This window comes from Bactrocera dorsalis, chromosome 4, assembly GCF_023373825.1.
Source record: "Bactrocera dorsalis isolate Fly_Bdor chromosome 4, ASM2337382v1, whole genome shotgun sequence".
NCBI lineage: Eukaryota > Metazoa > Arthropoda > Insecta > Diptera > Tephritidae > Bactrocera > Bactrocera dorsalis.
The window spans coordinates 35,193,655-35,208,248 of record NC_064306.1 but is presented as its reverse complement, the minus strand read 5'-3'; the positions used below and the strand labels follow the sequence as shown (position 1 = coordinate 35,208,248).

The window sequence follows — 14,594 nt, the reverse complement described above, 5'->3', positions numbered from 1 at the left end:
AAAGTTGATTTTTTTTTTCAAAAGGAGTATGCCAAAAACGTTGCTTCATGAGATTTGGCCAGGTCTGAGTTTTTCTTGTTCCCCAAACTGAAATTGGCGCTCCGTGGAACTCGTTTTCAGTCGATCGAAGAAATAAAACAAAATTCGCTAAAGGCTATTATAAGAAGTGCTTATGAAAAGTGTTTCGAGGACCGGAAAATCGCTGGCATAAGGCGACAAAATAAATATTGATGATCCATTAAATAATTAGTTTTACTTACAATTTCCGGGTACTTTTTGCCATAATATACATTTATGTGTGAAATATTCTATATATGTGGTATATAAATATATATCGAATGGTTTTGTTTTTTTTTCCAAATTTCTGCTATTTTTGTTCGTTTGTTTTGGTCACTTTTCGTTATATCTAACTGCTAACTATTCCGTTTTTATATTCACGCAATGCCCGCAAGCAATGCTTTTGATTGTTTACCTTTCGAAAATCGATAAGACAATAGTTCTACTTGACTTCGTCACCGATATTTGTCATTCCAACTTAATGCCACATTTATCCCACTTTATCGACCGCTTTGATAACACCTAATGCCCTTTGTTTTATGTTTATGCCTGTATAATGTATTTGTACATTGTATGTTGGCGGTAACGGAAATCGACTGCACAGTTAGTGACTTTAGTATATTTAGAACATTCGAAGCTTGTGGAGCCAAAGTGGAAATATCCGGCAGTTTTAAAATATCAAGGCGGTATAAAAAGTGACTTTTGAATTGATGGCCAAGGATACAGAGCTCGAAATGATTTGCCGAAATAGTCCACCCGTTACACAGACCCATGAAGATCCCTTTCCGCAAAGGAAAAATAAAATTGTCTACCATCCAACAGTGAAACAGTGGATGTCTTTATTGTCAGGTAATGCAAAATTAGACACGCGTACATATATAAATAGAACGTGTGGATGTCTGTGCTATCGTTACCGTGTAAAGTGCTTGAATTTTGATTACCGATATATGTAAATATGTATGGGCATGTGATGAAAATGGTGTGTAAACTCATGAGTGTAATGACAGTGATTGCAATAAAATATATGTTTTGTTGTATGAATCAAAGAATGAGTAAACGTTTGCAATTCTTATTACTCAATAAATCTGTGTACAAATATTATCAATCAATTTTCGGTGATAACGAAAGCCAGTGATTCGGTTTTGTGGTGATATATCATGCTGCATTAAATACATACATATATACAGTACGTTTTGTACTTACATGGTGTTAATATTAAATTTACATAACTGACTGCCGCTTTTTGATAGTGTAACAATGGAACTGATTCTTATGCATATAAGCCCTCCAATTTTCATTAAATAAAACTTATAAAAAATTATAAAAAAAAATGAAATAAAAAATAAATAATAAAATAAAAATTAAACCAAAAATAAATTATAAAAAAATATAAAATAAAGCAAGAAAAACGTTAGCTTCGGTTGCACCTAAGCAATAATATCTTTCACAGGTTCAGCTTTTCCTTACGAGAACTTGATTTATGCTACAGTGATCTGATCTGATTAATTTTTTCAACATGTTTACTGTTGCCTTCGATAATAATCCGTGCCAACTTTGCTGAAGATATCTCGTCAAATAAAAGAGTTTTCCATACAAATACTTAACTTTGATTTTTCTGTTAGTATGACAGCTATATGCTATATGTAGTGGTTCAATCTAAACCATTTCTTTGGAGATTGTACCGTTGGCTTGGAAAAAGATCTTTGCCACATTTCGTGAAGATATCTTGACAAATAAAAAAATTTACTTTAGAAGGACTTGGGTCTGATCGTTCAATTTGTATGGCAGCTACATGCTAGTGAACCAATTTTGACGGTTCCGACAAATGAGCACTTCTTAAGGAGAAAATAACGTGTGCAAAGTCTAGTAGCTGATAACTTTTTAAAAAAAAAAAACGCATAAAATTTGCAAAATCTCATCGGTTCTTTATTTGAAACGTTAGATTGGTTCATGACATTTACTTTTGAAGATAATTTCATTTAAATGTTGATCGCGGCTGCGTCTTAGGTGGTCCATTCGGAAAGTCCAATTTTGGGCAACTTTTTCGAGCATTTCGGCCGGAATAGCCCGAATTTCTTCGGAAATGTTGTCTTCCAAAGCTGGAATAGTTGCTGGCTTATTTCTGTAGACTTTAGACTTGACGTAGCCCCACAAAAAATAGTCTAAAGCGTTAAATCGCATGATCTTGGTGGCCAACTTACGGGTCCATTTCTTGAGATGAATTGTTGTCCGAAGTTTTCCTCAAAATGGCCATAGAATCGCGAGCTGTGTGGCATGTAGCGCCATCTTGTTGAAACCACATGTCAACCAAGTCCAGTTCTTCCATTTATGGCAACAAAAAGTTTGTTAGCATCGAACGATAGCGATCGCCATTCACCGTAACGTTGCGTCCAACAGCATCTTTGAAAAAATACGGTCCAATGATTCCACCAGCGTACAAACCACACCAAACAGTGCATTTTTCGGGATGCATGGGCAGTTCTTGAACGGCTTCTGGTTGCCTTCACCCCAAATGCGGCAATTTTGCTTATTTACGTAGCCATTCAACCAGAAATGAGCCTCATCGCTGAACAAAACACGCGCGCGAAACACATTTCGAACCGAACACTGATTTTGGTAATAAAATTCAATGATTTGCAAGCGTTGCTCGTTAGTAAGTCTATTCATGATGAAATGTCAAAGCATACTGATCTTTCTCTTTGACACCATGTCTGAAATCCCACGTGATCTGTCAAATACTAATGCATGAAAATCCTAACCTCAAAAAATCACCCGTTATATAAGCGAATATTAACAGAGGTGTTTAAATCGACTCAGCTTGTTGTAAAAGTGAGTCCTGCAAAAAAATTGAACGTATTATATCACCAAAAATTCAAATTCGAAAAGTTAAAATTTCCGAATAGAAAAACACTCCTGGGACATTTTGATTAACTTTTTCGAGTTTTTACTGTAAATCCATATTTATGTCAAATAAATTTATTGTCTCTTTATAATGCTCGTATTTTATATTGAGACTTTGGGGCAGTAAACGATAGTTTATGAAAGTTTGCTTTTGTTTTTCATTGTAGTTTAAGTGGCTTGTAAATGTTCTGTACTTAATTTTAATTGCTCGCTATAATTAACTAATTTTTTAATTATTATAACCGATCCACCCTGAGCACAATTATATATTTTGTATGTAAGAAATTTTAAAATATTGTCAAATCTTGACAGCTCAATCATACTTAAAATTCGATATATACAATATCCTGACCAATACGAAGATCGCATAAAGCACAAAATTGTGTGTGGTGACATGACAGACATGAGTGTTTGTTAATCGTCGAGATTTATAAGAGGTCAGTAGAAGAAAAATATTTATTAGAGTTATATATGTATATACAAGTAAGCCTGGTTCTTTTGAATGTTACTTCTTTCTTGCAGCGAGTACAATTATTTCAAACTAAAAGGTGTACCGACATATAAAATGTGCTTTAATAAGAATTAACATCCTGACATACGAAGTGTTCGATTAGCTAAAAATTGTGTTTTCATAAGACTCTAAACACTTTTGATGAGCGAGTTAAGGGACTGAAATACAGACTGGTCTATTTAAAAGGATTGGTGGATTTAAAAATCTTTAAGAGCTAGTATACGAAAAGAAAATTATCAAAGATTTTAAGAGGAAATGTTTTGGATAAATAAAAAATGTGTGTTTGACCAGACTCTAATGTCTCGAATGGTTCTATTTCACTGTGAGGTACTCTGCATTGGCATTTTCAAAGTCGTAAAAGTACTTTTTGTAATATATCAATCATATCGAACATGTTGTGATAGACGAAAGATACGTTTCCAGTTTTTTAGACGCGCGTATGCTCCGAGGTCCTTCTTGACATTGACTCGGACCGAAAAGTCTACGAAAAGAATTGAAACTAACAGAAGGTTTCAAGATCGAAGAATAATTTTGTAGAGCCCTCGAGGTGATCTAGTGACTGATGTCCAGAGCATACTGAAATTATGGAGGGAACACTTCTTCAACCTGCTGAATGGCACTGAAAGTATAACACCAGGAGATGGTGAATACGATTATTCAACCTATAACGATGGAGTGGACGTTCCATCCAGACGACCATGAAGAAGTTCGAACAGCAACTACCTGTCTGAAGAACAACAAAGCGGTGGAGGCCGATGATCTATTCAAATACGACGGAGAAGAACTGATAAGGAGCATGAATCAGCTTCTTTCTTGAATATGATCGGATGAAAGCATGACTCACGATTGGAATTTTTTGTGCTCTGCCCAATCCACAAAATGGAGACCCCACAATCTGCGCCAACTACCGTGAGAGAAGCCTCCTTAGCATCGCACAGAAGGATCTATCGATGGTATTGTGTGAAAGATTAAAGCTGACCGTCAACAAACTGATTGGATCTTATCAGTGTGGCCTTAGGTCTAGAAATACAACAACTAACCAGATATTTACCAAACGCCAAATCTTGGAAAAGACCCGTGAAAAGAGATTCGACAGACTCGATTCGTCGATTGCATAGTTGCTTTTGACAGCACGAAAAGTAGTTTTATGTCGCAAAACTAATACGTCTGTGTAAATTGATGTTGAGCAATATTCGAGCTGTTTGATACCAAACGAGGTTTCAGACAAGGCTCCCTATTCAATCAACTTCTGGAGAAAATAATAATTCGAGTATAAAGAGAGTGTACAACTGCTGGCGTATGTCGATGACATCGATATCATTGGTCTTAAAAACCACGCCGTTAGTTCCGCTTTCCTCAGTTTGAACAAAGAAGGGAAGCAAATGAGTCTGGTAGTGAACGACGGCAGGACAAAATATCTCTTATCAAAAAAAAAAAAAAACAGAAGTCACACTCTCGACTTGACTCGCACCTCACTGTGAATAGTCATAGCTTCGAAGTCGTAGATAATTTCGACTATCTTGGAACCAGTAATGTCAGCCTCGAAATCCAACGTTTTAAACTCGGCTATAACCGAGTAAGTGGTGTTTACGCCAATAAAGAAGAACCAGAGAAATAAGAGTTTGATATCTAACCCTGATACTGCATATAGTTCATTAAACCGCGAAGCTCATAGCAATCTAAACCTAAATTCCTGATAAGGGCGGACAAAAGCAGAGAAGTGTTCCAGCGTCTCGCTCTTTCCCTACACTTTCTATATTCGCTTCATTGCTAAAAATGCCCATACGGCTCGCATATGATGCCAATTGGTTGCGAGCCGTGGCTAGGCCAACAACCGTCCCGCAGTTTTTCGCGACCAATAAGAAGCAATTGAGGTGTTCTTTCGTACCCTTGCACATGATATTAGCGATCCGGCATGTCATTAAGGCATTCCACCTTATCCAGAATCGGCTGTCAGCCTTTTCGGAAATTCCATTGTGTATCGCTTTTAATGTTATGCATAATCCCATATCAAATGTTTAACAACTTAATTTAGAGTTGCATTTATCTAATCTATCTTTCTAAACTATTTTAAATATTCTACTTGATTTCATGTTCCAGGCGCACTAATTTTCATACCCGGCGGCATGAGCATGGCCTTCGGACTCGGCTGGAATCTGCACACCCACATACAGACCACCATGCAGTTGCGTTACTCCTGGTTCGTGGGCTTCATAATTGGAGCCCTGCTGGCAGCGCCGCTCATAAAAAGCGTGCCGAAGCGCCTCTTTGTGGTAAGTTTAGCATGAAGTAGTAATCCGTAACGATTTGTTGCTGTTGCTCATCAGCGATCAGTTGGCATTTTGCAGTTGCTTGGCGCCTTTCTGGTCATCATTGGCGGCATCATCTTCACCAGCGTGCCGTACAACTACAGCGCCGTACTGGCAGCGCGTTACATCAACGGCATCGCGATCGGCAGCACGACGCTGGCATTTCTGGTGCACGCCAGCGAAATAGCGGCCACCGAGAATCGCGGCTTCTGCTTGTGGCTGGAGCAGAACAGCATGACAGTGGGCATTGTCATACAAGTCGTCTACACATCACAATGGACGTCGCAGGTGTACTTCGCCGCCGATCGCTTGCACGGCATATTTGCCATCATTTTCGGCGTGCTCGCCATTTGCTTGGCGCACTTCATTGTCGAATCGCCGATCTTCTTCATCCGACAATGTGATGATGCGCGCGCGCTCAATTGTTTGCGCCAGCTGCAGCGCCCCGAATATGCCGCACCGCAGACGCTGCAAGTGCTATTGCATCAGTTGAAGACCTATGTGGTGGAGACGGAGACGGTGGAGTGGCGCGATACGCTGGTGCATAGTCCATTGCTGCGTTTGATGCTCTATCGCAGCATGGTCGCGTTCGGCTTCTCGCTGCCCATGAACGAGGCGATGAAGGTGGCCAATTTGGTAGTGTTGCGCGATTATGAATGGCAGCCCATAGTGTTTGTCATACTACGCGTTGGCGGCACCTTCTCATCGCTGTACATGTTCGATGTGACCGGCAGAAAGTTGGTGTCATTGGTGGCGCTGCTGTTCACAGCGGTGCTGTCAATCGCTATTGGTTGCGTGTATGTGGATGAGCTAAGCGTGGTGAGCGAATATCATATGTCGGTCATTTGTGTGCTTTCGCAACTCTTTCAGTTCTTTGCGGGTCTGTATGCGCCCAGTTCGTCAGTATATCTGAGCGAAGCGTTTCCAATGTCAACTAAACTGTATTTCATAGCTGTCTGTCTGACGTTGCAGCAAGTGATACATATTATTGTCATTTGCACCTTCCACTTCAACACCTACTCGATGTATGTGTATGCGCTGTTTGTGGGCATATTGATGTTGATCTTGTTTGTGGTCTTCGCTGTGACCATGCCGGAGACGCGCAAGACGACGTTGGGTGAGGCGCAGTTACGCTTTAGAAAACTCTTACATTTAAAGTGCTGTTAAATACGAAGTATGGTTTAAAATATAGAAAAAAACGATTGTTGGACGAAGTAAGTAACACAAGAAAATATATACAAGGGCGCCTTCATAAGTTTGCTGAATATGGAAGTCAGGCATATAAATATACATTTAGCAGAGAATATAAACGGAACTAGATACAAAGTACATTTTAGGCTGTACGACTATTTAGTTTCTTTGCTACAATCAAGCAACTTCGTGCGGGCTTGATTGTTTGATTGATCAGATCGTGGTCTGGTCACTTTGCATAATATCAATTGCTCTTTATTAAAGGGCTATCTGTTAATCGTAAACCATGGCTTTACCTGAACAAGAGTTGGGGGGAAGGGGGGGGGGGGGGGGGGGGGGAAAAAATTTATAAAAATTTACAAGACAGTCTTAACAGACAGACGGAGTTAAGGGATTACATGGGTTTTCTCGGTTAAAAATCAGCCTTTTTTTCAACCATTTTTTTTTTCTCATATGAAATAATGAAATATTTTGTTTAATTTTTTCGTCATAAACCACACACTCTTAACAAAGAAATTTTGAAATTTTTGGAAAGCAATGTTTTAAACTCGCCCAAACTTAGAACTCAAACGAAGGAAAAAAACTGAAAATGGGGATTTTTGGAACACATTTATCCAAAAAACAAAAAATTAAAATTTCAGTGAAAATGTCGCAAAAACCATTTTTTTTTTATTCAAATAGTTGTAATCTCAAAAAAATCCTTCGTTCCAAGTCTTTCAGAATTTTATCTCAAAGACTGTGTAAAATTTTATGAAGATCGGCTAAGTAGTTCTCGAGGACCCAAATTTACCAATTCCTCAAGGCTGTAGCTCTGAAAGTATTACTCGGATACAAGGAGAAATTTTCAGTTTCATTATTCACTTATTTTCTGTTCTATTTCTGTTTAGTACTATTTTATTTTTATTTATTTTCTGTTTCTGATTTTGTTTCTGATTTTGTTTCTGTTTATTCTTTTCTGTTTTTTAATTCTGCTTTATGTACCATTGTTTGTTCTACGATATTTTTTACTGATAAGTTCTACCTCATACATATGTATATGTTTAATATGACAAAGTCAAATAAATAAATGACAGTATTATGAATTCTAAAAAAATTCGTGAAATAATGGAAAAAGACAACTCGCTGTTAAAGGTCAGCAAAAGTTATATCAATAAAGTCATTTAAACACATATTTTAGCTTACAAATTATCTACAAAAACTGTTTCAATATTTCTTTCTAAGAGCAATTGTTTCTGAAATATTAATAATCTGTTCTGATAAATAGTATACTAATAGTGATCGAAAAGTGAGGCGAATTTATTTATAAAATTTAATTTCTTAATTTATTCTTCCAAATCAATTTCGGTTTCTTGTCAAAGTAATCTCCGTCTGATAAAACGCACTTTTGTCAACGCTTTTTCCATCCTCGTCACATATGAATAGTCTCTGTCCAGTATAACCTTCAGTTACGTTCTTCGATTTGGTTTCATGTCAAATGATATACCACCTATCACGAGGTCTCTAATTGTCAACCGACGATTTTCAAGAACCAAATCTTTTGCTTTTTCTATTTACCTCTGGTAGATGATTGATGGCTCAAATTTGCCAGCACGAGCTCTTAAATATATTTGTAGCAATTACACCAAGATTTTTTCTCACGCGATCAATATATTTTTATTAAATAATTTAAGGCCGATATTGTGGTCAAAAATCGGTTTTTTTTCAGAAACCGTCAGTTTGTCAAAAAAAAAATTTATTTTGCATATTCATTCGATTTGTTTAACTAGATTTAATAATACTTTAATGAAATCTGTTTGGTGTTTTAATTTCAGAGTGCCCAGTTCAGAGATATAGTGGTCCCCGTAAAATGGTTGTTTTTGTCAGGAGCTCCTAAAGATCAGCTGTAATGACACACCTAAAGTGTTTGCAGTTTCGTTTGTCTGAGATACTTCATTTCAGTTAACTTCAGCCAAATTTTGAGCGCTATGGCGAGAATGAGGACAAGACGTGTTTTTTTACCAAGCGCAAGAACACACTTCAACACCCCCAACTCAAAGCCACTTTGCGACTTCCATAGTTACATGAAAATACTATCTATATATTAGGAGTATTATTTAGGACAGATATTTTTTCAATCACTCACAGTCCTGCTAAAAATAAAACGAAGCAGTCCCTTCTAGAAATTCTGTCAGAAAATCGATAAAAACATTGATCCCTAATTAAATTGATCTCGCCCCTTCAATGTTTTTTATAGAGCTTCCACATTCATTGTAGGACATTAAAAATAATGGTATTATGGATAAATATTGGGAAAGATATAAAATGAGTCACAGAATATGTATATTCAATAGATGTCGTTACAGTCGTATATATCCCACTGCTACCAGTCGCATGGTGTCGTACCATATAGTGTTGGAAAAGTGAGATTTTAAGCTTCATTTCAGCAAAAAAAAAACTAATTCGGGGAAGTTAAAAAAAAGTTGCAGCTGTTTCAAAAATTAGTGACATTTTTGTAAAAAAAAGGGAAAAATGCCACGTATAAGCCAATATATGAAATTTGTGATTTGCGGAGACGATGCTGTATCAGTTCGTGCAGCACAAAACAATGTTTTGTCGCTCGCTTCCGATCTGAAATTTCGATGTGAAAGATGCACCTCGCTCTGGTGGACCTATCGATGAAATTACGAAAAAGAGTGACCAGGACCTTCACATAAGCAGGCCACGACATCGCTAAGGAACTTAACATTCATCACCAAACAGTTTTGAGCCATTTTAAAAAAGGCTGGCTACAAAAGAAGTTCGATGTTTGGGCCACATGAAGTGTCTGTGAAAAAAGTTAATGGACCGAATTAACATCGGGTTCTCTGCTGAAACAAAATGAAATCGAACCACTTCTGGACGCGAATGGTAACAGGAGACAAAAAAGTGGACGAAAATAGGACAATAATATTCGAAAAATATCATGGTTTCAAGCTGAGGTGAAGCGCAACAAATGGTTGCAAAGGCAGGATTGACACCTCGAAAGGTTCATGCTGAAGTGTTTGGTGTGGATTGGAAAAGGAATCATCCACTACGATCTGCTCCAGCCTGATCGAACTATTAAATCTACATTACTGTCAACAAACTGATGAGATTGAAACAGCAGGCAATTGAAAAAAACGGCCAGTTAACAGATCAACAGAAAGGTGCTTCGTCTTCCAAAAAAATCAGGACAACGCTAGACCACACACCATCTTTTGATGACTCGGTAAAAATGGGAGAGCTTGGCTGGGAAATTTTGATGCAACCACCTTATAGCCCTGACCATGTACCATCGGACTACCATTTGTTTCGTCAATGCAGAATTCTCTTAATGAGTAAAGTTGGCTCAAAAAAGCCTGTGAAAATTATTTGTCGCAGTTTTTCGGCGAGAAACCAGAAAAGGTTTTATACCCTGGTCGAATAATGTCTCTAGCGAAAAAAATGGCAACTAGTGGTGTGCCTAAATGGTTACTAATTTGGTTTAATTAAAGTTCATTATAAATATAAAAAATGAAGTTAAAATTTGTTGTATACACTGGAACTAGTTTCTCAGTTTATTATTGAGTTATTGAGGTATCCAACTGAAAGTTCGCACATTTTTTTTTCTCCTCATAAAGTTACTGATTTCACAGAGCCGCCGATATTTAGCCACTATAACGTATCGTTGGCATATAACACTGATCGATCAACAAGAAGTTATTGTATAGAAAACTTTTTATTTAATGGAAGGGTTATTACATCTACGGCAACCGAAGATAATGTTTTGTCATATTTTTTTAAATAAAACATTTAACGTGAACCAGTAAAAATCGGTTTATGCGTCGAGGTACCGCCACACTAGATTTACTGGCATTTCGTATACAGTTATGGTAATTACAGTTATACATTAGCTGCCTTTAACCTCAATCTATTATTACTATTAATATTTACATGCTAATGCGCGAGAAACGATGCAGCTCAGCATTATGTGCCACCAATTGCAACATATTACTGCATGCAACACTAAGCCTAAAGTGTTAAGTGCCATAATTCGTTGCAGCATCTTTATTTGTATGGGTACACACATAAATACCGCCACTGAATTACTTTGACTCGTTTGGCACTTGGCACTTTTGAATGGCCGCGGCAAAAAGCTGAAAATATGACAGCGCAGTCATAATTATGGCAGCTCAAACAAACAAAAACAAGACAACAAAAACACATGTATTTGTTGTAAGTACAAAGTGCTGTCAAGTCGCGGCGGCGGCATTTATGAAAAGCGCAGTCTCTATGTAATAACTCCCAAGTAATATGTGTGCAAATAGAAACCAAAAAATAGTTCACACCCGAATGCGGTATCTAGGCGGTCGTTGAACTGCACCATCGTAAAGCGAGGCGAGCGATTGCATAAGTGAGTTGTAATGAGTGCGTTAGGGATTTCCTTAAAGGCGCGATGTGGCGAGCGTAAAGTGTTGCTATTGAGACTTAGCAGAGTTTCGCACCAATATTAGGGGTGTGTCTTGGAGTTTTGAACAGGAATTTGTATTAATGATGAATGTAGTTTGGTAACGATTAAGAAGGCGTTAAGTTCTTAGAATATTTGTCTTATTTACTAGGAATCATAAGCATAGACAGCTGTAAGGAACGTAAAAATCCGTTTTTAAGTTTCTGTTAATATCTAATTTCCTTGTATGCTAAGTTCTTAACAATACTTTCGGATCCAAGCCATTTGCTACTAACATGATGACAGTATTAGAAAATGATCATTTTAGTACTATGGAATATAGATTTCGTTGCCGATAAGCCTAGTAGACCAATATATCTGTATAAAGTTTGTGATTTACTGCCGAGCGGAAATCGGAGGAAATCACTACCAGTTTGCAAGGGACGAGTTATAAATGTATGAAGCCGTCGAACTAGATACTAAATATGCCAAATAGGTGGATGAAATCAAGCAATGCCCCTTCTTCTGCTACTCCTCCAACTATGATCTAATAAAGTAAAGAGCTGACAGCTCAGATCTTAAAATTTTACAATTTAAGAAATCCGGGAATGAAAAAGGAAACGAAAGGAAGACTTGAAACACGAACTCAAAGCAAATATTGATCAGAAGAGCAGTCAAGCTAACTTTTGACGCTTTAGTAGTGCGGAATAGACCGTCAATTTGGTTGAACATCTGAAATTTTTTGAAGATTTTTGCATAATTCAAATCAAATACTTCTAAATACTAATCAAATATTTGAAAAGGGTGGCAACTCTTTCCTATACATATATTTTTTGAAGCCTTTTTAATCTATTTACTTCGGATCCATATTGTAATATTTTAATAACTTTGTCAATTTATTTCAATAAAAAGTTTTCAAAGACTGGCAACCCTCCTAAAAAGTTGGCAAAAAATTGATATGAAATCTATTAATTTGATACCCACATTCTATTAATGAGTGTTTCTTTTCGAATTTTTGAAGGTATATTTTTCAACGAGTGGCAACCCTATTTGAAAATACTTTCAACTGGTAGCCTTATAAACTTATTTTGCTAACCATTGTAACTGAAAAATATTTTTACCTACCATTTTCAAAAGATTTTTTTTGCTTATATCGATAAGCTTTAAGTTTTTTGTCAAAAATATTTTTTTTTAAATTATTATTATTATAAAAATATGTTTTTAAGATATGGAAAATCTCTTAGACATATTTCCAGCTTTCCGTTTAGACTTCATCTGCTTTTAAGGATTTCTTATAATGTCTTTAGCTAATATTAAAAGCTTGCCACCTTAAAATTTTTTTCATGTAAATACTATAAATTTATAATAGGATAGCTTTGGATTTGTTTGCTTCAAATAGTTTTATTTAGCTTCTGTCGATTGTTGATTTAAAAAAAATTAATTTATTGAAAATATGGCAACTCTTTTTAACTTCTTTTGCTGCAAATAGTTTATTTAGCTTATTTCGAATGTCGCATTTAAAAAAAAAATTATTTATTAAAAATATGGCACCTCTCCTAAGAAGTACATTCATTTTAAGTATCTGTTTGTTTATTTGTTTATATTATAATTTATTAAACAGGTGTCAACACTTAAAATTATGTTTAATGTAGCTTCTATTGTCGTATTTAAAAAAAAATATTAAAAATATGGCAACTCTCCTAAACATATTTTCATCTCAAGTCCTTTTGAAAGATAATTATTTTTAATGGCTTCTTCATATTTCATACTAGTTTTGAAGCAGGCATTTAATTTCGCTTTTTTGTATATAATATTAATCTCGTAGTTTTTTGCTTCATCAAAATATAGATTATCTTCCTTTTTTTGTAAGCACAACCCTAATACGAAACAAAAATTGGCACCATTCTTCAAAAAATATTTTCAAAGGCACGTTTTTAAACCTCTTCTGTTTTATTATTTTGTCACACATTTTTTAAAAACTTCAAACAGATGGCAGCACTTTATTTTTATTTTATGTTAAAATTATTTTTATTTATTAATTTCCAAAATAATAATTCAAAAAATTATTTTTGCAAAACTTCTTTGTGACTCTGAGGCTAAATCTTGGACATGTCTTTTTTTAATTCGACAAAAAATGGGAAAGTATCCAGTTAAAAATTACAAATTTCAACTCTCGAAAAAGGCACCCTAAACATTTGAAAGAAAAGTTTTTCATTATAAAAATAGCCGCCCTAATGTTTTTGATTTTTCTCAGCTTTTCAATGATGAATTTATATGTTGAATTTATTAGATTTTTTTGTAAAAAAGATACAGTTATATAAAAAATATTTTTTTTTGCAATTTGAAACTATTTTTATTAAGTTTTTCATATTTTGAATCAAATGTTTTTTTCGTTCTGTAATCTAAGAACATCCCTAATGTTAAAATTTGCACACGTTTATGCAATAATCTAAGGACACCCTTAATGTTAAAATTTGCACTCGCTAATGCAAATGTGCATGCGATTATTTATGCTAAAAAATATTAGACGCAGCTGTGGGTCTCCATAATCATTAGCGCCTCTTTGCTTCGTTGGTTTCACTTGCAAAATAAATTTTAAATTTTGAAATTTCTGCGACAGTTTTACATAATTTGCCATAAAAATGTGTGACAGTCGCAGAAATTATTAGCGGATTACACGACTACCCTGAGCGCTATCAAGCATGCCTATAGGCTTTGAAACGCTGTGTGACAGCATTTTGCGCAGCAATGCAATTAGCCAAAGGAATTAAGTTGTTCGCTTACCATAATTTTATAAATTATTTTAAGCGTGAATTTCCGCATACGCCAAATTGCATGAATAAGCGTTGGCTTCCTCGTAAGCATTATTATTGTTATCAGCTTGCTTACAAGCGATATTGTTAATGAACTGCTCAAGTTTTCAAGAAAAGAGCAAATTCAAACAAAAGACTTAAGCAACGAACTCGCCACAAGTCAATCAACCCGCTGGAGTGTCTATAAGCAGCAGCACACATACACATAAACACATGCTCAGCGCTTCTCACACAGTCACTTGAACGTTGAAGTGCGCCACTTGAATTTCACTCGAACCATTCAAAAATCCATCAGCGGAGTCATCTTTTGGCATCCCAATAATACAAAGCCAAGCGCTGAGCTCACAGCGCTGAAGCACCTACCTGAATTTACATATGAGCACAGCAGC

The 14,594-nt window shown here is 36.0% G+C and overlaps 1 protein-coding gene across 1 annotated transcript; it reads left to right on the top strand.

Annotated features, from left to right (window-relative positions):
• Nucleotides 1–722: 722 nt before the first annotated feature.
• Nucleotides 723–6,959, top strand: LOC105227264 (uncharacterized). The gene is made up of 3 exons (XM_011206509.4): nucleotides 723–906; nucleotides 5,570–5,742; nucleotides 5,818–6,959. Exons 1-3 carry the CDS (start codon nucleotides 768–770, stop codon nucleotides 6,943–6,945), a joined length of 1,440 nt encoding a protein of 479 aa, XP_011204811.2. The 5' UTR covers nucleotides 723–767; the 3' UTR covers nucleotides 6,946–6,959.
• Nucleotides 6,960–14,594: the final 7,635 nt, after the last annotated feature.